The following is a 23086-nucleotide window of genomic DNA, read 5'->3' on the forward strand; positions in this document are numbered from 1 at the left end:
CCCCCTCTCCCTCTGTGTGTGTGTGTGTGTGTGTGTGTGTGTGTGTGTGTGTATATATATCTTTAATTTATTATATATATATATAAATATTATATATATATATATATATAAATATTTTAAATGAACTACTTCACACAGCATCCATGTTTTCTATCCTAACCTAAGGGAAAAACTAAACAACAACAAAACCAAAAAACTATTAGAGCTGCAATTGATATCTTCTCCTCCTTGGAAATCCCATTCCCCTCTCCTTCACTACTGGTACTCACCTACCAGAATTCAGTATTTACTTATATTTAGCGTATTTTTCTATTTTACTACTTATTTAACTTGGTAATCGATGGTGGGAAATTTTACATTAATTACATTAATTTTGCATTAAATTTACATAAACAATGCAGTGTTCATTTTATATTTACATAATGATATTACACTGCAATGCTTTAGGTCATTCATTTTAACTGCTGTGTGATAATTCTTGTACAAATTTGTGACAAATTATGTGTCTTCCTGTCAAGCACTTTTATGTTGCTCTCTTTAAGAAAAATGCTAGAAAGATATTCTTGTTCATTCTACTTACATACATATTTGAGTTTCTCTAGGTGTATATTAAAGTGTCGAACTGCACAGTCACAGGGAATGTGCTGTTCTGATTTTTCTAGATAATGCTGCTTAGCTCGCCAGTGTGTAGATATTTATATACCACCAATGAAGAGAATTTACCAAACTTGTTTTTTTTTTTGAGAGCGCATTCAACTTTTCATGTATTATTAACATAGAAAAATTACACCTTGAAATCTGATATAATTTCCTCTATTTCTGATATTTATTAACATCGCCAGGCAGTGTTTTATTTGTGCTCCAATTTGAAATCATGAGTAGTTAAGTGGATACAATGGAAAGAACTAATGAGTGTTGTACATGAACCTTTCAGGCCTGTGCTTGCTCTCATCTGAAGCAGGGTGTGGGGCAAGTCATGTGACTTTTCTGTACTTGTGTCTCCTGAAGGAAATGACCTGTAGGTTTTTATGCTTTAAAATGTTTATGATCTTACAGTCTTGCCTAAAAGAACTAATAAAACATGTTTATCCCACTTGAGCCCTCTTCTTAGGTTATAAAATGGGGCTTGCCTGTGCAGATTCAGTTTCCCTTATCCAAAGTGCTTGAGTCTAGCGATGTTTCAGATTTCAGCTTTCTTGTTTGTTTTTGAATATTTGCATAGACGTGAGATATCTTAAAAATGAGATCCCAGCCTACACATGAAATTAATTTATATTTCACTTTACACACATAGTCTGAAGGTAATTTTATACGTTCTTTTTCTATTGCAGTATTTTGACTGTGGCCCATCCTGTGAGGTCGGATATGAAACTTTTCACTGTGACATCATGTCACAGTGCGAAAAGTTTTGGATGTTGAAATAGTTTGGATTTAGAAGTTTTAAATTAGGAATATTTAACCTACTCGTACAATCTCTGTGCGATTGATTATATATTTAGCATGTTGGTATTTATGGAAGACAATTACAACATTTTCAATGTGTAAATAACTATTGACTACACATGAAATGAACTCTGGGTTTATCTTTTTAGCACATGTCTTATTTCTTATCATGCTTTTTTGTCATGACTAAAAGTATAATAAAAACATCCATAATTTAGAGGATAGATTTTTTTCTATTATTTTCAGTCATTTTTCCAAATCAGTTGTTCAGTTTACTAATTATGAAATATTTATAGCATTGGTTAATAATCTTACTGTTTGCTTCACAGTCCTCTAAGGAAGGACTTGAGTTAGAATTTAGATAATAATTTAAACATGTAAACGGTGCATCACCAAAATAAGCCATAAGCTTTTAAAGACTGAGGTATTAGTTTTTTTTCCTTAAAAATTTGGTGGAATTCACCAGTAAACCCATCTGGGTCTGCAGTTTTCTTTGAGGAAAGATCTTAAAATATAGATTTACTTTCTTTGTTTATGATAGGGCTACTTGGGTTATCTAGGTCTTCTTTAGTCAGTTTTGGTTATTTGCGTTAAATTTTTTGTCTGAGTCATCTACGTTGTCAAATTTCTTGGCATACTGTTCTTGTGTTTCCTATAGGAAATGATCTATAGGTTTTTACATTTTAAAATATAGCTAGTAATTTTGCTTTATTAACTTTCTAATGTTTACAGGATCTATAGTAATATTCCCCCTTTCATTTCTGATACTAACAATTTATTTTTTCACTTTCCATTTTGGAAAGTCTCACAAGTAATTTATCAGCTTTATTGATAAGGTTTTACTAATTTTTTGCTATTTGTTCTTTTTCTTCTTTTTATTTTTATTTATTTATTTATTTATTTTGAGAGATTTTTGCTATAGGGCACATGCACTCACCAGAGAAACTGAGAGAGACAGTGAGAAATCACCCCCCTCAGCGGGGATGGCAATGCCGTAATTCCATCTCCTCCATTCTCCTCTTGGGATCTTGGGCACACGTACACATGCACCCAGTGTGAGGTTTAAGCCACCAGGTCTGGGACTCAAACTGCTGTTGAATACATGGGAGTCTAGTGATGTTAACAATTACACCATCTGCTGGTCCCTATTTTTAATTTTTTTAGAGAGAGAAATTTTTGCTGTAGAGTGCATGCACTTGCCAGAGAGACACAGACAAAAAGCAAGACATCACTCCTCCAAGGTGGATGGTCATGCCATAATCCCTTTTACTCCATGCTCCTCTGGGGATCATGGACACACATGCACATGTGCCCGGTGTGAATTTCAAGCTGCAGGGTCTGGGACTCGAACTGTAGTCAACTACCTGGAAGTCCTGCAACGTAACCACTATGTCATCTGCTGGTCCCCTATTTTTCATTTTCTCTCTAAGTAAATTTTCTCTCATTATTTTCTTCTTCTATTTTGGGTTTGCTTGGCATTTTCCCTACCATTTAAAGATGAAAATATAGTTCACTGATTTACCTCTTTCTTATTTTCTAATATAAGCACTTAACACTGTAAACTTCCCTGTACTTGCTATTTCAACTGCATTTCACAAATTTTGACATATTGTAATTTTACTCTCATTCAGTTAAAAAGATTTTTAAAGTTCCCATGTGATTTCTCTACTAACTGATGAGTTATTTAGAAGTGTGTTGCTTAATTTCCTACTATTTGAGTGTTTTCCAAATATCTATTATGGACTACTAATTTGATTTTAATATGCTTAGAGAACATATGTTGTATTATTTCAATATTTTAAGTTTATTGAATCTTATCTTATGGTTCATAATATGGTCTACATTGGTGAATGTTTTCTGTGAAATTGGGACTAGTGTGTAATCTACTCTTTTGGGTAGAGTGTTCTCTAGATGTCTAGATATTTATAATGTTATTCAACTATTCTATGAATGAACCAATTTTCTGTCTACTTGTTCTGTGAATTACTGATAAAAGAGTGTTGACATATCCAATTGTAATTATGGATATATCTGTTTCTCATTTTAGTTATGTCAGTTTTTGCTTTATGTATTTTAGTTATGTTAATAATTATATAGACATTTGAGATTGTTATGTCTCTGACTGATCCCTTTATCCTATTTCTCTATCATTGTTACTATTTCTTGTTTGGATGTCTATTTGGTTTGATATAATATAACCACGTCAGTGTGCTTTTGCATAGTGTTAACATGGTATGTACTTTTATTTTTAACTTATTTATATTTTTATGTTATGTTTTAATTTATGTCTATTTTATATTAAAATGGGATATTCTTGTTACAGCATAGAGTTCAATATTGCCTTTTAAAAATAATTCTAACAATTTATGCCTTTTAATTGGATTGTTTAGACCATTTATTGTAAATGTAATCATCAGTATAATTGGGTTCAGATTTATCATTTTGCTATTTTTTGTCTTTTTCTCTTGGCTTAATTATATACATTTCTTGTAGACCATATTTTTCAGTATTGGCTTATTAGCTAGAAATTCATATTTCTGTATATAAGAAAAATATAGAAATACACACATGCATACACACAAGTACACACATACATACATATATTTTATTTATTTATTTATTTATTTATTTATTTATCCCCTAAGAGAGTGCTCCAGGTCAGCAGTTCGAAAACTTTTTATTCTCAGAACCCTTTTACATTCTTAAAAAATATTGAGACCCTCGTATACCTTTCACTTAGTGGATTATTTTTGTAGTTATTTATTATATTAGAGATTAGAATATTAAAAATATCAATTTTTATAAGTAATAATCTGTTAGATATTAACATAAATGACATCTTTATTAAAATAATTTTCTGCAATAAAAATATGTAAGTGAAACAAGTGGTTATTCCTTAAACATTTTTGGTGAAGTTCTTTAATTTCTAACTTGGTAACTGGGTTCATGCATCCTCTCCATTTGGTCTGTGTGACATCACATTTCATGTCACTTCTGGAACACTTCATTGGAAATTTGGGAGAGAATGAGAGTAAGAAAGGCAAATAGCATCTGCGTATTTACCATGAAAATAGTCTTGATCTCTTCATACCAGAAACGGTCTTAGGCATGACCATTTTAAATCACATTTTGAGAATTGCTACTCTAAATTTTGTAATATGCATTTTTTAATTAATCACAGTATATGCCTCAATAATAGTTCATTTCATGTATAACATCTGTAACAGTATATTTCCATCCAAACCTTCCCATCATTTATGCTATTGTTAACATATAATAGTATTTTATAAACTTTACCAAATTTTATATATATTTTTTTTTCACTTTTTTTGGGGAGAAGTTTTTGCTAGAGGGTGCGTGCGCTCACCGTAGCAAGCAGAGCGCGACAGAGAGATAGAAAGCGGGAAATCAACCCCCAGGGGGGATGACCACACCATTATCCCTTCTCCATTCTCCTCTCGGGATCTTGGGCACGCATGCACACGTGCCCGTCGTGAGTTTATGCCACCGGGTCCGGACTCAAACTTCGGTTGACTACATGGGAGTCCAGCGACATAGCCATTACGCTAACTGCTGGTCCCAATTTTATATTATTTTTATTTTAAGCAATTATCTTTTAAAGAAATTTGAGAGTTAGAAAAGTTTTGGTTTTGTTTTATATTAGCACACGTTCTTACCATTTCTGACATTCTTCATTTCTTTGTGTAGATCCAAGTTTCCATCTGGTATAATTTCCTTTTGCCTGAAGAATTTCCTTTAACATTTTTTTTTTTAATTGCGGGTCTGCTGATGATGAATTCTTTTTTGTTTTTATGGAAGATTTTATTGCAACTTCATATTTTCACTAGATATAGAATTCTAGGCTGACTCTTCTAGTCCTTTAAAGATGTTTATTGATTGTTTTCTGGCTTTGAGACTTTCTGCTTTCTGATAATAACTTTCATCTTTGTTCCTTTCTAATTTTTTTTTCTCTGATTTTAAGTTTTCTTTTCTTTTCTTTTTTTTTTTTGGAGAGGTTTTTTTTTTGTTTGTTTGTTTGTTTTTGCTGTAGGGCGCATACACTCACCCGAAAGACAAAGAGAGAGACAGAGAGATAGAAAGCGAGAAATCACCCACCAGGGGGGATGGCCATGCCACAATCCCTTTGGGATCTTGGGCACGCATGCACATGTGCCCGGTGTGAGTTTAAGCCACCTGGTCTGGGACTCGAACTGCGGTCGACTACATGGGAGTTCAGTGACATAGCCATTATGCCAACTGCTGGTCTCAAGTTTTCTTTCTTTCTTTCTTTTTTTTTTTTTAATCACAAGTTTTCAGCAATTTGATTTGGTAAGCATTAGCATTGGTGGTGATGGCAGTGTTGTGTGTTTATGTATTTATCACCTTGGAGTTTATAGAGCTTTTTAGTCCTAGGGATTTATAGTTTTCATCAAATTTGGAAAATATTCAGTCACTATTTCCTCAGATATTTTTGCTTTCTTCCTTCTTTTTAGGACACTTCAAATACACAATATTAGAATACTTGCTATTCTGTTTAGGTGCTTGTTATTTGTATACTTTTTCCAGTTTAAAAGAACAAACAAACTCTGGCTTTAGTTTGGTTATATTTGAGGTCTCTAATCTTCTCCAATATATAATCTGCTGTTAATCCTATGTTGTAAATTGGGCAGATATATATTTTATAAATATATATTGTATGCTATATTTCTAAAGTTTCATTTTTTTTAATCTTCCATTTCTGTCTTCATTCTGTTTCCATCTTTATGACTAGTACATAGTTTACTAGTTCCATTATCTCTGCCATTTCTCTTGGCTTATTTTTCTTAATTATGGGTCACATTTTCCTGTTTCTTGTTATGTCTGGCAGTTTTTGACTGGATGCTGGACATTGTGACATTATATATTTGAATTTCTTAATGTTGTCAGATACTTGAGTTACTTTGTAGAGTAATTTGAACTCTTCTGAGACCTGTTTTCGGGCTTTGTGAGAGTGTGTCTTAAGTATCTTCACTCCAGAGATAGTTTAGCCTTATGTCTAACGTGCTACCCTTTGGGGTCTCCATTGAATGCCTCAGCAGATTATCAATGACTCTCCAATCTGGTTAGTCTGAGTTCAAAATGTATTTTCATCCTCCGCATGCTCTAGACAGTGTTCAGCTAATAACTCTGCCGTCCCTCTTGCCTCTTTGTGGAATGTTCCTTGGTACATGTGCAGCCTGTTTCTCAGCAATGACTTACAGGGATCCCTGCATAGATTTCTGAAGCTGTTTTCCTTGGAACTCACTCTATTTCAAAATCTTGTTTCACAACCTTCTGGCTTTATCAGCCTCCCCAAATTCCGATAACTTTCTCAGCTCATGAAGGCTGCCTGCGGCTCAGTTTGATTTCCATCTGTTATTTCCATGGTCTGGTAATTGCCTCCAGGCAAATGCCATGACAATCAGAGGGCTCACTTTATTTCTTTTCTCTCAGGATTCAGAGTTCTGGGACCAATGTTGTTCAATGTCTAAAAACAGTTGTTTCATATATTCTTTCTAAATTTTAAATGTAAGAAGCTAAGTATAGTTTTTTTGACTGTCATTATTGAAAGCAGAAATCTATTTCGAGTTTTCAAGTATTTCTTAGGCCATGACACTCAGTTTTCTTCACCAGAAATGACCAAAAATATATGACAGTAAATACTTTGGGAAAACATTGCTATTCAGTGTTTTATTCAGTCTTCCTGAGTGACTTAGAAGATGGCAGAACTTTAGTTGTGGCTATAAAATATTGTTTCTCCATGTGAAACTTATTGGTATGCATTAGAAGCTCTACTGCAAGCTCTAAACAATTGAGCTTTAGGCTTCATATTCCATATTTTAAGCTATAACTAAGCTAATTTAAAAATCACTACTTTCTATAAATTGCTTTTTTTTTTTAGTCCATATGTCTCATGTGGCTTATGAATTTCTATATCTTCACATTTATCACCCCTTAGAGCAGATGACTTATGGTTCAATATTTGACAAACATGAGTTGAGATGTCTCAAGATGCAGAGATAACAGGTATAGGGAAAACCTGTGTGGCATTCTTTGCTTGGAATTTCACGGTCAAGGGACTGAGTCATTGGTTTTTGTTAAAAATTAAGCAACGCCAAGGAGGAATAGTCTCTTTCTACGAAGCATCTTGCTAGAAGAAAACCAGATTATTTCTAGGTTTGACATGGGGTCCAGGTCAAAAGGCAGCCTTCAGGATCCTAAAGCCTGAAGTTACTTTGAATTTGACTTTTCAAAGAGCAATGTTTAAGTTCCAAAATGAAGAATTGAAAATGATTGATAAGGTTTTCTTTTTCATTCTTGTTCTCTCAATTTGGGGAGGCTACAGGAGGAAAGACTTAGGAAAAAGTCGAGGAGCTGGTATCATGTGAATCATTACTGCTAACTATTTCATCACATGGTCAGAGTGGGTTTTGACTTGAACACAGTTCTACAAGTAGATTGTTTGGGGGATTTAGGTACCAAATGCCTCTTAAGACATAGCTGTTTAAATAGTCTGCTGAGGGACCAGCAGTTAGTGTAATGGCTATGTTGCTGGACTCCCACATAGTCGACCACGGTTCGCGTCCCGGACCTGGTGGCTTAAAACTCATGCCGGGCGCATGTGTGTGCGTGCCCAAGATCCTGAGAGGAGAATGGGGGAGAAGAGATTGCGGCGTGGCCATCCCCCCCTGGGGGGTGATTTCTCGCTTTCTCGCTCTCTGTCTGTCTGGTGAGCGCACACGCCCTATAGCAAAAACCTCTCCAAAAAAAAAAAAAAAAAGTCTGCTGGGAGATTTTTTTTTTGAGAAATTCATAGAATTGAATCTTATTTAATTTTTCCTTTTCAGTAAATGAGTCTGTAGACTTTAACTCCAAAGCAGAATGATATTTAAATGTTGAAAACTATATCGTAGACTGTGGTAGATGCTTTCTGGAACAGTAATAACCAAAAGTTTCAGAACTAACAAAAAGGCTGGAGTGGATCTCCATGTTTTAACAGGGAGAGAGGTTCAAAATATATATTTAAGTTTAAAAAAATATATGTCCTAGGAGCTAGCAGGTGCTGTGGTGGTTAAAGGCGCTGAATTCTCACATGGCCAACCATGGTTTGAGTCCCAGACCTGGCAACTTGCTTTCTCTCTGTCTCTGTATGGTCAAGTTAAAAAAGAATAAGAACAAATGGAAATAAATAAATAAATAAATAAATACATTTAAAAAAAAGGTATGTTCTAGGACAATATGCATAATGATTATAGTAATTCAACTTTTGTGTTACAAAAGTTCTGTTCATCTACGCAAATGATATACAGATTTATATACCTATTAGTAGCAGATAAATAATATATATGTTGGCATATGAATAGGAGAAATCTGAAAAGATACAACTACTATAATTCCCCCCTTATGTGTGGTTTCCCTTTCTGAGTTTTAGTTATCCATGGTCAACATGGCCTGAAATAGGTGATCATAGTGCGATAAGAGATTTTGAGAGAAAGGGACTATACACACATAATTTTTATTATAGTTTATTGTTATAATTATTCTTATTAGTTTTTGTTGCTAATCTCTCACTATACCTAATTTATTAATTAGACTTTATCACAGGTATGTATGTACAGGAAAAAATAAATAGTACATGTGAAATTCAGTACTATCTACAGTTTCAGACATCACCTCTCCAGTCTTGGAGTATATTTTCCCACAGATTAGGAGGGAATACTGTATCAATGATATTTATCTTTTACTTTTTATACTCCTCTGTATTAGTAATGTAAAAAGCTAACTTTTTCTGAGCACTTACTTTGTGCCCAACAATGTGCTAAGCGTTGCAAATACTTAGGATCATCTTAATCCTTATAGTCTTGTGACTGCCCTAAAATTTCTATATTGGAGTTGCTCAGAGATGGCAAGTCCTCAAGAAAGGGGAAGGCTACCTGCCTTGAGCTGTGCTTGGATACCCATTGCATCATTGTTACCCAAATTGTGGGTTTATTTTGGGTGTCTTGGTAGGGGGGGAGATATGTTACCAAGCAACCCCTTACTGCTAATACTGCTCATAACACTCCAAAGAAGGAAGTGCTGCTATTATTCCCTATTATTTATAGATGAGACAGCTGAAGCACAGGGAGATTAAATAATTTGCCCAGTGACTCAACTAGTAAATAACAGGACTCTGATTCACATCTTTCTCCTAAAATGCATACTTCAGGCTCATAATTTGAATTTGTCACAACAAAACAATATACTTTTGTAATTAAAAATATTTAAATGGCCAATGCAAAAAAAGTGATATTAATACATTCTAAATAAATAAATAAAACAGTTTGGGAATATATTATCACTGGTAAACTTGGCTAACAAATTAGAACAAATATCTATCTAATGTGTTAGGGAGCAGTGCAACTGATACTAAGTTGGATGTGGCCTTTTATTTGTGTGATATGTTTCACCAGAAATGAATTTGTGTGACTGTCCATTTTACTTTTTCTTTTTCTTTTTAATTCTCTTAATAGGAGAGGTTTATGCACAGCGTTTAGGCATCATGCAGCCTTTAGGTTCTACTTTAACGGCAACTTATGCCCACCCTAGACCAACACCAACCAACTTTCTTCCAGCCATCAGCACCATGACATCAAGCTATAAGGACCAATTCCCTCACTACAATTTGACGCATAGCTTGAGCCTTCCTTGGAAACCAAGCACATACTACAAAACATTCTCCAACTTCCCGACCTTGGACCCTTACTGCACCAGATCTCAGAGGGTGTCCGAGAGCACCATGCGTCCCTTTGTTTCCAACAGAACCACTCTGTTCACCAGATACACTCCTGATGATTGGTACAGGTCCAATCTAACCAACTATCAAGAGTCCGACACTTCTCGCTATAACTCAGAGAGACTGAGAGTGGATACATCCCGCCTGATTCAAGACAAGTATCAACAAACAAGAAAAACCCAGGCAGATTCCACCAAAAATTTGGGAGAACGAGTCAATGACATAGGGTTTTGGAAGTCTGAAATAATTCATGAGTTGGATGAAATGATTGGAGAGACAAACGCACTCACTGATATTAAGCAAAAATTAGAGAGGGCTTTGATGGAGACTGAAGCACCTCTTCAGGTAGATACAAGACCTTGTGCTAAAAGGCATTGCATTTTTATTATTGGTTGAATTCATGAGGCTATTTATGTGTTGAATTATATTTCACTTCACCTGTCGAAATCAAACCCCATCAATGTGTCTAAGCAGTTTAAATAATTATAAAAAACACTGCCATATTCACACGTTATATAGAACAACTAACTGCTTTAAGAATTCTGAATCCAATGAAAAGGAGGCTGGTTAAAGAGACACCTTTAAGACACATTATGTTTTAAGGTGAAAATGTCATCTCATCTCCTAAATAAGCTCCTTGATCATTACTGTCCCTGGATTAAGGTAAACAGTATTTAAAAAACAAAAAACAAAAAGCAAAAATCAAACAACCTATATATTTTTAGTTTATATCATGGAATGCTTCCTTTGTATATGTTATGATTCTTTTTCAGGGCACACTGAAATGATAAAATGAGGCCATCATAGCAGATGGAATAAGTTTGATTAACTTGAGAAATGGGACTGAGGTTAGGCCAGTTAGTTGTCATGGGAACAGAGGCAGCATTTCAGTTGGTTGCTGTCTTCTGACCTGAGTGGGCTTAAATCATCTCTTACCCTCTGACCCTGCAGTAGGCCCTCCATGCTCATTCTGTCCTCGGCCATTGATAAAAAAGCATTCCATATTCGAAGATGTACACTTTATAGAAATGAACTTAGAAGTTGTATGTGCATATTTTGATGTATACCACTTCTTTTAAAAAATTATTTAATTCCATTCATTATTATTATTATTATTTTTAAATTTGACCAGAGAGACAGAGAGACAGAGAGAGAGAGAGAGAGAGAAAGGGAAAGTGAGAGAGCAAGGCACCAGGTCCAGGATCTGAAGCATGGTCAGCCATATGGGGATCCGGTGCCTTTAACCACCATGCCGCCTGCCAGCCCCCTTATTTCCTGTGTGGTACACATTTGCAGTAGTTCTTCACCATGACATCTATGGGAGAAGAGTGGGAATCAAAGAGCTGGACGTCTAGTGGTTTGAGGAGCCTGGTGGGGAGCCCTGCCCTCTGGCACTTCGTATCTCATCCTCTTTCCCCTAAATACAAGCACACACAAATCCCAGAAATCCTGAGAAAGGTCAATAATCCACTAGAAATATCTTTTTTAATGAATTTATTGTAAATTATGTAGAATCAGGAGGTGTTCTGTGCCCTCCCTGAGCTTTGACTCATTTAGAAGATGTTTGGTTTATTCTACAGCCCATTCCACCCCGCACTGTCTTCAAGAATTGAAAGTATCCTTAAAATGATTTCTATTGACCCTCTTATTTGATTTCCTGAGGAGATTCAGTTTTTCCTTTTAAGCATCCTTTTCAGTGATGGCTATTTTCAGTGAGATGTTTCTCATTTGAATTTTTTCCTGCAGTTTTTGTTCAGAAGTTCTTGTGTGTTTGGAACATTTACTGTCAACACAGTATCAGAAGGTCCTGAATAAAACTAGGGTTAGCCACATAAGCAGATGAATTTCAAAAGAAAAAATATGGACGATTAACTAATATAAGGAAAATATTAAAACTTTATAGTATTACACAAATTAAATAATGAGGTAATTATCTCTGGCCTGTTGAATTTGCAATAATAGAAAACCAGATGGTGGCACGGTAGTAAAATTCGATGCTCTGTGAGGCTGACCAGTGTGAAGACTGCCAGGTTAAGTTTGGAGACGTCCTGGAGTATACCAGGCATGCATGTGCCCGTGGTCTAGGTTGACTGGGGTTGGATTTGTATCTTGGAGTCGAGACCTTGTTGGGGTGCTGTATCTCTGTCTATCTTTCTCACTCCTGAAATGAATAAATAAACTTTAAAAATTTGCAATAATGAGACTCATAGTAAATATCTGGGGTTGGCAAAAGTGTAGAAAACGGCACTTTCCCATATTTCATGGGATTGTGGATAGGTAGAAATTTCGTGGGAAGTAATTTAGTAATGTATATTAAAATAATCAGAGTTCCCCTTGGCCCATCAATCCCTCTTTTTGTAAATGTAAGTTATACTGTTAAAACATTTAATATTCACTCTCAAAGAATTGATGATGTATCCAAATTATAGTATGCATACTACTATCATGTTTTATGCTTTTAAAAAAGTTAATGTAATAGTCTTTGAAAAAAACATTTTAACAGCTTCATAATGTTTTTTCATACATAATTTATTGTTAGCAATCTAAGCCATTTTCTGTTTGGGTCATTACTACATTTGATTGGCGGAAAAAGCATGTCGCAGTTTTGCATAGACAAGTACGACATGACTTCCAAGGACCCAATCCTTTGTTTCCACAACTATTTCATGACTTGGATCTGCTATTTAATGTGAGTCCTAAAAAAGCATAATATAAATTGTAAGGCATTAAAGCTTTCATTTTGTTAAACAAAACTGATGGGATTATGGCTACATCATATTTCCTACTTTTCTGCATTTTCCTCATTAGTGGATAAAGACATATTCTTTTTTATAATCAGGAAAACAATGCCCAGTACTTTAAAAATAATCTCTTATATTTAAAATTTTTAAATTTTATTGCCAGAGAGAGTAGGTACTGGCCACAGAGAGAGTCAATACCCCACACTGGGGCACGATCATGTCACAATCCCTTCTCCTTCATTTTTACATCCTGTCAGGATTCTGGGCATGTGCACAGATATGTGGCAGTGTTCTTTTCAAACTACCAGGGCTGGGATTCCAACCACAGCCAGCTTTAGAGAAATCCTGCTTGCTGTGCACTGGGCTTAACCCAATGTGCTGTAGAGCAATGTTTCCTGTTACTGAACTGTTTGTCTCAGACACATGCTAAGTAATGTTTTCAGATGCTAATTTGCAAGGATCAGGTAGAGGTCATCTGCTCCATTTTGTTCACTTTCCAAATTACAAATTTTCTTAAACTGTTTCCAAGCATTAACTCTTTAACTTGTAGCCAACAGCAGAAATTTATTATCACAGTCTTTGTTGTGCTAGATTTCCACCAGAATGGTTTGCAGTGTTGGTACTGGAAGTTTCTATGGCTTACATATGAATGAAGTTATTAGAACTGTTAGTCACTGACTGTCGTCAAGTTGTGTAATGCTTTCTATTATTTATGTGTCTGTAGGTAGCCCGAGAATGTCTATTTCATCGGGAAAAGAGAATGGGAATAGATCTAGTTCATGATGAAGTTGAAACACAACTGCTGACGGTAAATATGAATAAAACTAAGTTTCAGTAACAAGAAGCTTAGTTTTAAACACATTTAATATATAGAAATAAAAAATAATGTTATGCAAACCACTTATAAGTACAGAGTTATCATATCAGATATTTGTAGCATTTAGCAAAGGTGTGTTTTTCTTGGTTATAAAAGTTATGTATGTTCATAGAAAATTTGAAAGATATGAAAAAGAATAAAGGAAGAAGTTACCTTGAAGCTCTGTTAGGCAGAAATCACTGTTAATTTTGGAGTATTTCAATCTTTTCATTAATCATATTTATAGACACTATCTAACTCACTGAATGACACATAGGCATGTGTTCAAGATTAAAATCATACTGTCTTTTGAATTTAAATAGTGATTTATTTATTTAAAATTATAATGGGATTTCCCCCCTATATCAATAGATTTTCATTATTCAGTGTTTTACAACATTATCATTTTTGTTTGTTCAATTTACTTTTTTCAGATCTTCTCTTGTGCAGTTAGGTTGTTTCCCCATCCTAGTCCTTTTTTTTCCTTTCTATTTTAATAATACTTCAGTGTACAAAAATATCATTGATACCTGTATATACTTCTGATTACATCTCAGAAAATATAACTTATATATCAAAGGTAGATATATTTGGAAACTTTTGTTATATAACCAGATTGTCATTCAGAAGCTTATAGTTGTATCTGTACTGATTTTCAAACCAGTCTCTCTCCCTCCTTTCAACAACTCAATATGATCTAATTCTAATTTCTCTGATCTTTTCTTTCTAGACTGGTTACCATGAGATCTCTGTCATTCCTGAAGATTCAGACACCATGTCTTTGGGGTCTTCCCATCTCTTTCTTCAGCTCAGATCCTCGATAAAGTCTTAGTTCTATATCCCTAAGTGCTTGCCAAACATGTCTTAGTTTGGTAACTTATTATGTATTTATTTATTTATGTGAGGATTCACATTCCTGAAGCCTGTAAGTAAACTTTTCTTCTACCTCATTGCCTACATATCCTGTTGTCTACCCCTTTCTATTGATGGTTATAATGGCCTTTCATCCCTATGGCTTCACCAGTGGCCATTGTCTCCTATACCTTTTTAATCAGTTTCCAGCTCTTCTATCTGATTGGTTAATGTAAAATTCTCAAACACTTCCTCTTCCCTAAATTTCCATTGATATTGCACATGTCATCAATTTCTTCCTTCTGTTAAGAGCTCTTCTCTAACTCCCTAATTCATACAAGAGAAAATCCACTAAGACCTTTCATTGTCTGGCTCCCACCTAACTTCTCTGCCTTGTTTCCCTCTCTGAATCACAGAATTTCCGCTGTAGTAAATTTATCTTCTCCATCCCAAACCAGCTTTACAAGGTCTCACTTCTTTGTCTTTGGTTGGGCCTTGATAATAAAGAAAGTATGATGAGCTACCAACCTGGTCATCTGGATAGTTGCAGCCTCATATGTCATCATTACTCTCTTTTAATATTGTCTTATTTTTCATTAGTGAACCATTACATCAAGAAGTTTATTTCTTTGCTCTTCCCATTCCTTTACTGTTTGATCTCCAGAAAGAAATCAGCTTGAAAAAATGTACTCAGGAAAACTTTGGCCATTACACAGAGGCTGTACAATCTATGCTCTAAAAACCATCATCCCTACTGTCATGCATGAGTGATTAGGAATAGGACGTGCTGAGTGAGTTAGTTTTGCAATGATGAGTCCTTGCTCTGCTGTTTCTTCTTCTCAGCCTCTGATGAATCTCGCAAGTCTTAAAATAATCTGTCATTCATTTTGTAATCTTAAATGGGTAGGAATTTACCTATTTCAAGGCACATCTGCCCTTTGGAAATGCAAGGGATTAAGAATAGTCAGAGTAATATTGAAAAAGAAGAACTTTGGAGAACTCACACTTCCTGATTTAAAAACTTACTACATAGTTATAGCATATGAGGCAGTGTAGTACTGACATAAAGATAAACATATTGATCAATGAAATAGAATTTGCAAGTTGAGAAATATACCCTCACACTTATGATCAACTGATGTTCAACAAGGACGCCGAGACAATTCAATAGGAAAAGAATAATCTCTTCAACAAATAGTGCTTGGATAATTGGATATCCATGTGCAAAAGAAGGAAGTTGAATTTCTGCTCCATATCATATAAAAATTAAGTCAAAATGGATCAAAGACCAAAGCAAAAGCTAAAAATGTATGCCTCTTAGAAAAAAATGTAAGCATAAAGATATATGACATTGGGACAGGCAATAGTTCCTTAGATATGACACCAAAAGCACAACGAAGGGAAAAAAAAGAACAGGTAAACTGGATACCATCAAAATTAAAAACCCAGTGTGTTAAAAAACATTATCAGCAAAATAACAACAACACAAAGAATGGGAGAAAAATCTTTAAAAATAATGTATCTGATAAGGAAGGCATTCGTATCTGGACTATATGAAGAACTGCTACAATAAAAAAATATTTTAGGGAACCAGCAGTTAGCGTAATGGCTATGTCGCTGGACTCCCACGTAGTCGACCACAGTTCGCGTCCAGGGCCTGGTGGCTTAAAACTCACGCCGGGCGCGTGTGTGTGCGTGCCCAAGATCCTGAGAGGAGAATGGAGGAGAAGGGATTGCGGCGTGACCATCCCCCCTGGGGGGTGATTTCTCGCTTTCTGTCTCTCTGTCTCTCTCTGTCTGTCTGGCGAGCGCACGCGCCCCATAGCGAAAACCTCTCCAAAAAATAAAAAATAAAAATTTTAATGGGCAAAGATCTGAATAGAGAGTTCTCCAAAGTGGATATCCAAATGGATAATATGCATATGAAAAATTATCAACATTATTAATCAGTAGGCAAATGTAAATCAAAATCCCAATGTAATAGGACTTCACCCCCTCTAAGATGGTTGTAATGAACGATACAGAAAATAAGTGTTGGTGAGAATGTCAAGAAATTAGAATCCCTATACACTGCTGATGGGATTGTAAAAATGATGCAGCTATTTTGGAAATGGTACAACATAGTTACTATATCTAGTAACTCCATTCCTAGGTATTTATTTACCTAAGAGAAAAGAAAACATAAGCCCAAATAAAAACTTCTACATGAATGTTTATAGCAATATTATTTATAAGTCAAGAAGTGGAAAGAACCCAAATGTCTATGAATGGATAAAGTATAATATAATCATACAGTAGAATGTTATTTAGTATGAAAAGGAATGAAATGCAGATACCTTCTACAACATGAATGAACATTGAAAACGTATGATTTAATTCATGCAAAATGTCCAGAAGAGAGAATTCTCTAGAAATTGAAAGTAGTTTTAGTGGTTGTCTAGGGGAAGGAGGCTTGAGAGATAGGAAATTGAGGGTGATAGGTAAGTGGTCAGTGATTCCTTTGGGAGGTAAAGAGAATGTTTTAAAATTGACTCTTGCAATGGTTTTAAAACTTAATTTCTAAAAACTGTTCAACTGTATACTTTAAATATGTGAATTATATGATATGTGAGTTATATCTCAGTACATTTAAAAAATAACAATAACTACATATCCTCTCTCTCTTTTTTTTGGAGAGGTTTAATGCTATAGGGCGCGTGTGCTCACCAGAAAGACAGAAGAGACAGAGATAGAAAGCAAGAAATTACTCCTCAGGGGGGATCGGCATACCGCAATCCCTTCTCCTCCATTCTCCTCTCGGGATCTTGGGCATGCACGCACACGTGCCCAGTGTGAGTTTAAGCCACCAGGTTCAGGACTTGAACCACGCTCGGCTATATGGGAGTTCAGTGACATAGCCATTATGCTAACTGCTAGTCCCAAGAACCATATTTTCTATGTCAGTTGCAGAAATTACAATTAGAGTAATAGCTCATGAATTTGAGAGGGTGCCTTGGTTGTTGCTAATTAAGTAATGAGTGTGTTCTGTAGCTTGCTCAAACGTAGTAATATTACCATGTTTTACTTTTTACCAAAAATGAGTCTTTTTAGAATAACTAATGTACATTAGCCAAATAAATAAATAAATAAAAGAACGAAATAGCTTTTAAGGACCTATTTTTGAAAAATGTGATCTCATTGTGATATATTCTCATGCTTTCTATTGACTATTCAATCAAGGATATTCAACAGATTCTTACAGAATGGCTTCTCAGGGTACCATCTTCTTACCACACCCAGGCCATTTAACTCCTTGGACTGTGACACCAAATGAACCTGCAGAGTCATCTCACAGGCATCCTACCCTGACTTCACTTGGGGATGCAGGCTGGGACTTCTGCTCAGAGCTCAGACTGAGGCTCTGGGCCTGGCCCTAGCTAGCCAGTTTCCTTCCCACAAGGACTTTTCCATTTTTGCGCTGTAAAAGCAGAAAGCAGAATCACTCCAGCCTCAGAGATTTATTGTGAGTGTGCAAGTAATGAGCTCTAGAGATGTCAGACCTGTTGCTGCGAGAGAGACATCACAGCCCAGGAGGGGTTCTGCTCTGACAGAGGATTGAACTGAACCCTGGCACCAGCATGGAGAGAACATTTGGTTGGGCTCTGACTCCCAGTAATGAGAACTGCCCTCTTCATTTCAGTTTCTGCCTTGAAATGGGTTGTGAGACTGGAAACTTCTCACACCCAGCCATGTTGGAAAGGGCAGTTGGCTAGTCATCTTTGGTGGATTTGCTTCGATTGAGCAAATGCTGAGTGCAAATCCTTAATGAAAGAAAACGACTCTGCCTACTAAACTCAAGGATCAGTGAAAATTCAAGAATATTTGATGATAATTTGATAATTAAGTAGCACCATATATAGAAATGGAGTGTCTACACCTAGAGGTGGCATTTATCCTTAGTGAGATTCCATCTGGACTTGCGGGAGAATTTTAAGTTTGATCACTAGCCTATTTCACCTGATAGATGTTGGAAGTTTGCCCATTTTCCCAAAACTTCCAGGACTCAGTTAAGATGGATAAATAGAATCGCACATACCATAGTACCTCAAAAAGTTCTTTGAAAAGTGAAATGACAATATGAGTTTTATTTATTTTATTTTTTCATGATATTGCACATGTTTATGCATGTGAGGGTGGGTGGAGGGGAGAGAGAGAAAGAGAGAAAGAGAGATGAACCCCTTCTACAGGGTCTGGTCACACCTTAATCCCCTCTTCCAGTTCTCCAATCTGTTGGGTCCTGGGTACTTGTGTACAGTCATGGTGTGTTCAGGCTGACTGGGCTAGATTTTGAACTACAATAACCATGTGGAGTCTGGCTTCTCTTGAGTAATGCTTTACTTCTATTTATTTATTATAAGTGATTTTAAACATCTTTAAACATGTATTTCTCATTTTATTTGCCTTGCTAATTATTTTATTGAAGGCTTTTTCCTCACTGAAGTTTTTTAAAAATTAAAAAAATTTAATTTTTTAAATATTACATTTAATCACATATCTTTACAGTGTGTAACGTTTCTTTTTCCAGCATTACCATGCATATCAGTCAAGACAAAGACATTACTATCCATGTCATCATCAAATAGCTTTTCATTTTTTTCAGATTATTATTATTATTTTTATTCTCATTATTTTTTTAAACCACTCAATCACTATACATCATTTGGCTTGTAAAGAGAATTTACCTAACATGAAATACTTCTCAGACCAGTCCAGTTGAGAATACTACATATGTTATCATCAACAGGTAATAAACCATTTCTGTGTCCCACAAATATCATGCCTCTCTATTTGTTTTCATGCTATCCTTCTCTATAGTCTTCCCTTCTCCACCCCCTTTCATGCTGTCTTCAGCATCTATAACTATTTTCACTGCTTTATGCCCTCCAATATTTCAATCTCCACCATAGAGTGCAATAGTTGGAATATATTAAGTGGATACATACAATATCTTTCTTTTATAGCCTGGCTTGCTTCAGTCAGCAATAGATCTTTCATATTCTGCCACTTTCTATGAGACACCAGGGTCTTACTCTTTTTTATGGCTGAATAGTATTCCATAGAGTATATGTGCCACACTTTTTCAATCCATTCATCTGTTTGTGAACATTTGGGTTGTTTCATGTCTAAGCAATCATGAATAATGCTGTAATAAACATTGATGTGCAAGCACTTTTCCAACTGAGCATTGTCCTATCCTTTGGTTAGATACTCAGAAGTGGGATTGTTGGATCAAATGGTATTTCTATTTGTAGGTCTTTGAGGAACCTCCATATTGTTTTCTACAGTGTACCAATTTACATTCCCACCAACAGTGTAGGAGAATTCCCCTTTCACCAGAACCCCACCAACACTTAACACTTTTTGTATTTTTGACCTTCGCCATTCTGACTGGAGTTAGGTGGTATGTCATTGTGGTTTTAATCTGCATCTCCATTATGATGAGGAATTTTGAGCATTTTTTCATATACTTTTTGGTTGGTTGTATGTCTTCCTTAGAGAGATTTTCTGTGCAGCTCATTTTCCCATTTTTGTGTTTAGAAGTTTTTGCTATATGGCACATGTGCTCGCCAGAAAGACAGAGAGAGACAGAGAGATAGAAAGCGAGAAATCACCCACCGAGGGGATGGCCACACCACAATCCCTTCTCCTCCATTCTCCTCTCAGGATCTTGGGCATGCATGCACGCACATGTGCCCGGCATGAGTTTAAGCCACCAAGTTCAGGACTCGAACCGCGATTGACTACATGGGAGTCCAGCAGCATAGCCATTATGCTAACTGCTGGTCCCTATTTTCCCATATTTTAATTGGGTTAATCATCTTTTTTTTTCTGGGTAAACTGCTTGAGTTCCCTATGTATTCTGGTTATCAGTCCCTTATCTGAGGCATAGTTTACAAAAATATTCTCCCATTCTGAGGGTTGTTGATTCAGACTGATTACTATGTCCTTTGCTGTGCAGGAACTTCTTAATCTGATATAGTCCCACTTGTCTATTTTAGGGATTATTGCCCATGCTTTGGGAGTCTCATTTAAAAAGTCTTTGTCTACCCTAATGTCTCCCAGAGTTTCCCCAGTATTTTCCATCAGCAGTTTTAATTTGAGGTCTTAGGTTCAGATCTTTGATCCATTTTGAGTTGTTTTTTGTTAATGGTTAAAGATGGGAATTCAGTTTCATCTATCTGCAAATGGATACCCAGTTTTTCCAGCACCATTTGCTAAAGAGGTTTTCCTTTTCCCAATGGATTGACTGGTATCCTGTGTCAAAAATCAGTTGGCTGTAAGCTTGGGGTTTATTTCTGGGGTCTGTATTCTATTCCATTGGTTCACATGTCTGTTTTTGTGCCAATAAGCAATGTTTACTTGTGTGCCATGGAGCCAGCCCTGAATTTATTTTGGTGCAAAAACTTTTTAAAATCTATGTATCTGTTTTTCATAATATACATTTTCCTTGTGCTTATTGAAGACTCCTCATAGTGCTTCAACCTGCTGGGAGCAGGTCTGGATTTAACAATAACATTAAAGAAACTATTTTTTAAATTTATTTATCTCATGAGTAAGAGAGATGGCACCCCTAATAGAGTCTTGATTGCCATGGTCCATCTCTTCATAGAGGCCTCCAGACTTGAACCAGCAACCTTTCCATGTGGGTCTGTCCTACAGAGTGTTGCATTGACCACTGTGCCACAGTCAGACCTCAAGAAACCATTTTATATCCACAATTCAGTATGTGGCAAAAATTAGCACCTGTCCACATCTGTGCTCAAAACTCAATGTGCTTGTGATGTGGCTCAGCTGAAGATGAGAGCCCACATTTTATGTGAGGATTAAGCTCTGAAGTCATGCAAGTCGCCCATGTTACATTATAAGACCTAATGCTTATTGAGCATGTTCCAGCTGCTAACCGTATCAATGATCTACCCAACAGCCTGAAAAAGTCTGTTCGTTTATAACCTACTGAAGGGTTGTAGCTTAACAAGTGGCAACAACAGCATTTGAACTAGGTCTGTCTGAAGTGGAAGCAAAGGTCTTTAACCACTATTCCACCCAAGGTCTGTGAGTGTGAGGCAACACAGGATCTTTACTTGAGGTAATGAGAAGCAAAAGGCTGTGAAGTCTCTATTCCACCTCCCCAACCCCATGCTGTCCTAAGTATATAGTTCCTAAGAAGCCAAGTCTCATAAGGGATGCTTTGCGAAGGTTTCACCTCCTAAAATAAAATTAGTTCAGATTCTTCAAACAGCTGGACACAATTCTTCATTATGTTTTCATCTGAAACTCTGCAGATGAGACCTTGTTTGAATTGATTTTTTGAGAAGCTCAGAAAAATCATCATGACCATGTCATTCATGGAGTCAGGATTCAGAAGGATTGGCTCACTTACTATGATCCTAAGGGCCCAGTACTTAGGTGCTTTGCCATGGCCTTTGCTTCCTGATGGGACCCAGCAGCCATAGGTTTTGTTAGCCTCAGGCTTTTCCACCCTTCTGCCTCTGCGTGTGTGTAACCTTCTTGTGTAAAGGTGAAGAAGTGCTTTCTTCTACATTGCATGCCTTGTGGAATTTCAAGGTCATCTCCACATCTAAGTGCAGATTGTCAGATAAGTTAGCCTTGGGGACATTTCCAGAGGTCTTAGGCTTTTCATATGCCCATGAGCCCTTCAACCTTCAACCTCCTGACATTCACCATAAGATACTGTTTAAATCTACACATAAAAAATGTTGTATGATTTTTTTTATAGCAAGAGTTTTATTAATTGCAATTTTTTAAAGAGATTTTTGCTACAGGGCACATGGGCTTGCTAGAGTGACAAAAAGTGAGAATGGTAGGTGGCCACACTACAGTCTCTACTCCATTCTCCTCTCAGGATCTTGGGCACTCATGCACATGTGCCTGCTGTGAGTTTTAAGCCACTGGGTCTGGGACTTGAACTGCAGTTGACTACATGGGAGTCCAGTGTTGTAACCATTATGCCATCTGCTTGTCCCTTATTAAATGCAATTTTTCCCCTTAATTAAAGCCCTAGGAATTTGCACTCTGCATTGTGTATACACACAGTGTAGAAACAGGGTAGGATTTGGGGTTTTAAGTGGTGTTTTCTAAGCAGGACTCCATGTACTGTGCTAACAGCTCACCTCACCAAAAACACCCACACACAGACACACTGGCACACACACACCCAAGTCATAGTGGAGGATAAATATCGAACAACACACAAAAAACTAAGCTTGATATACAACCTACTGTGAGACTATAAGAAATCCTGGCAGGGAGAACTTTGGTAGTGACATGTGAAGGGAATTTAGTTCTTTTTTTTTTTTTTTTTTTGGGGGGGGTTTTGGTATAGGGCGTGTGGTCGTGCCA

At 36.2% G+C, this 23086-nt stretch overlaps 1 protein-coding gene across 1 annotated transcript in view; it reads left to right on the plus strand.

The window, feature by feature from the left end:
- Nucleotides 1-23086, plus strand: part of TEKT3 (tektin 3) — a 52718-nt gene that overhangs the window by 1199 nt on the left and 28433 nt on the right. Inside the window, exons 2-3 of the mRNA XM_006170894.2 lie at nt 9975-10582; nt 13703-13786. Coding sequence (XP_006170956.1) covers nt 10004-10582; nt 13703-13786 — 663 coding nt within the window. The 5' untranslated portion in view covers nt 9975-10003. The remainder of the gene's footprint in view (nt 1-9974; nt 10583-13702; nt 13787-23086) is intronic.

Source organism: Tupaia chinensis, unplaced genomic scaffold (assembly GCF_000334495.1).
Source record: "Tupaia chinensis unplaced genomic scaffold, TupChi_1.0 Scaffold149131_1, whole genome shotgun sequence".
Lineage (NCBI taxonomy): Eukaryota > Metazoa > Chordata > Mammalia > Scandentia > Tupaiidae > Tupaia > Tupaia belangeri.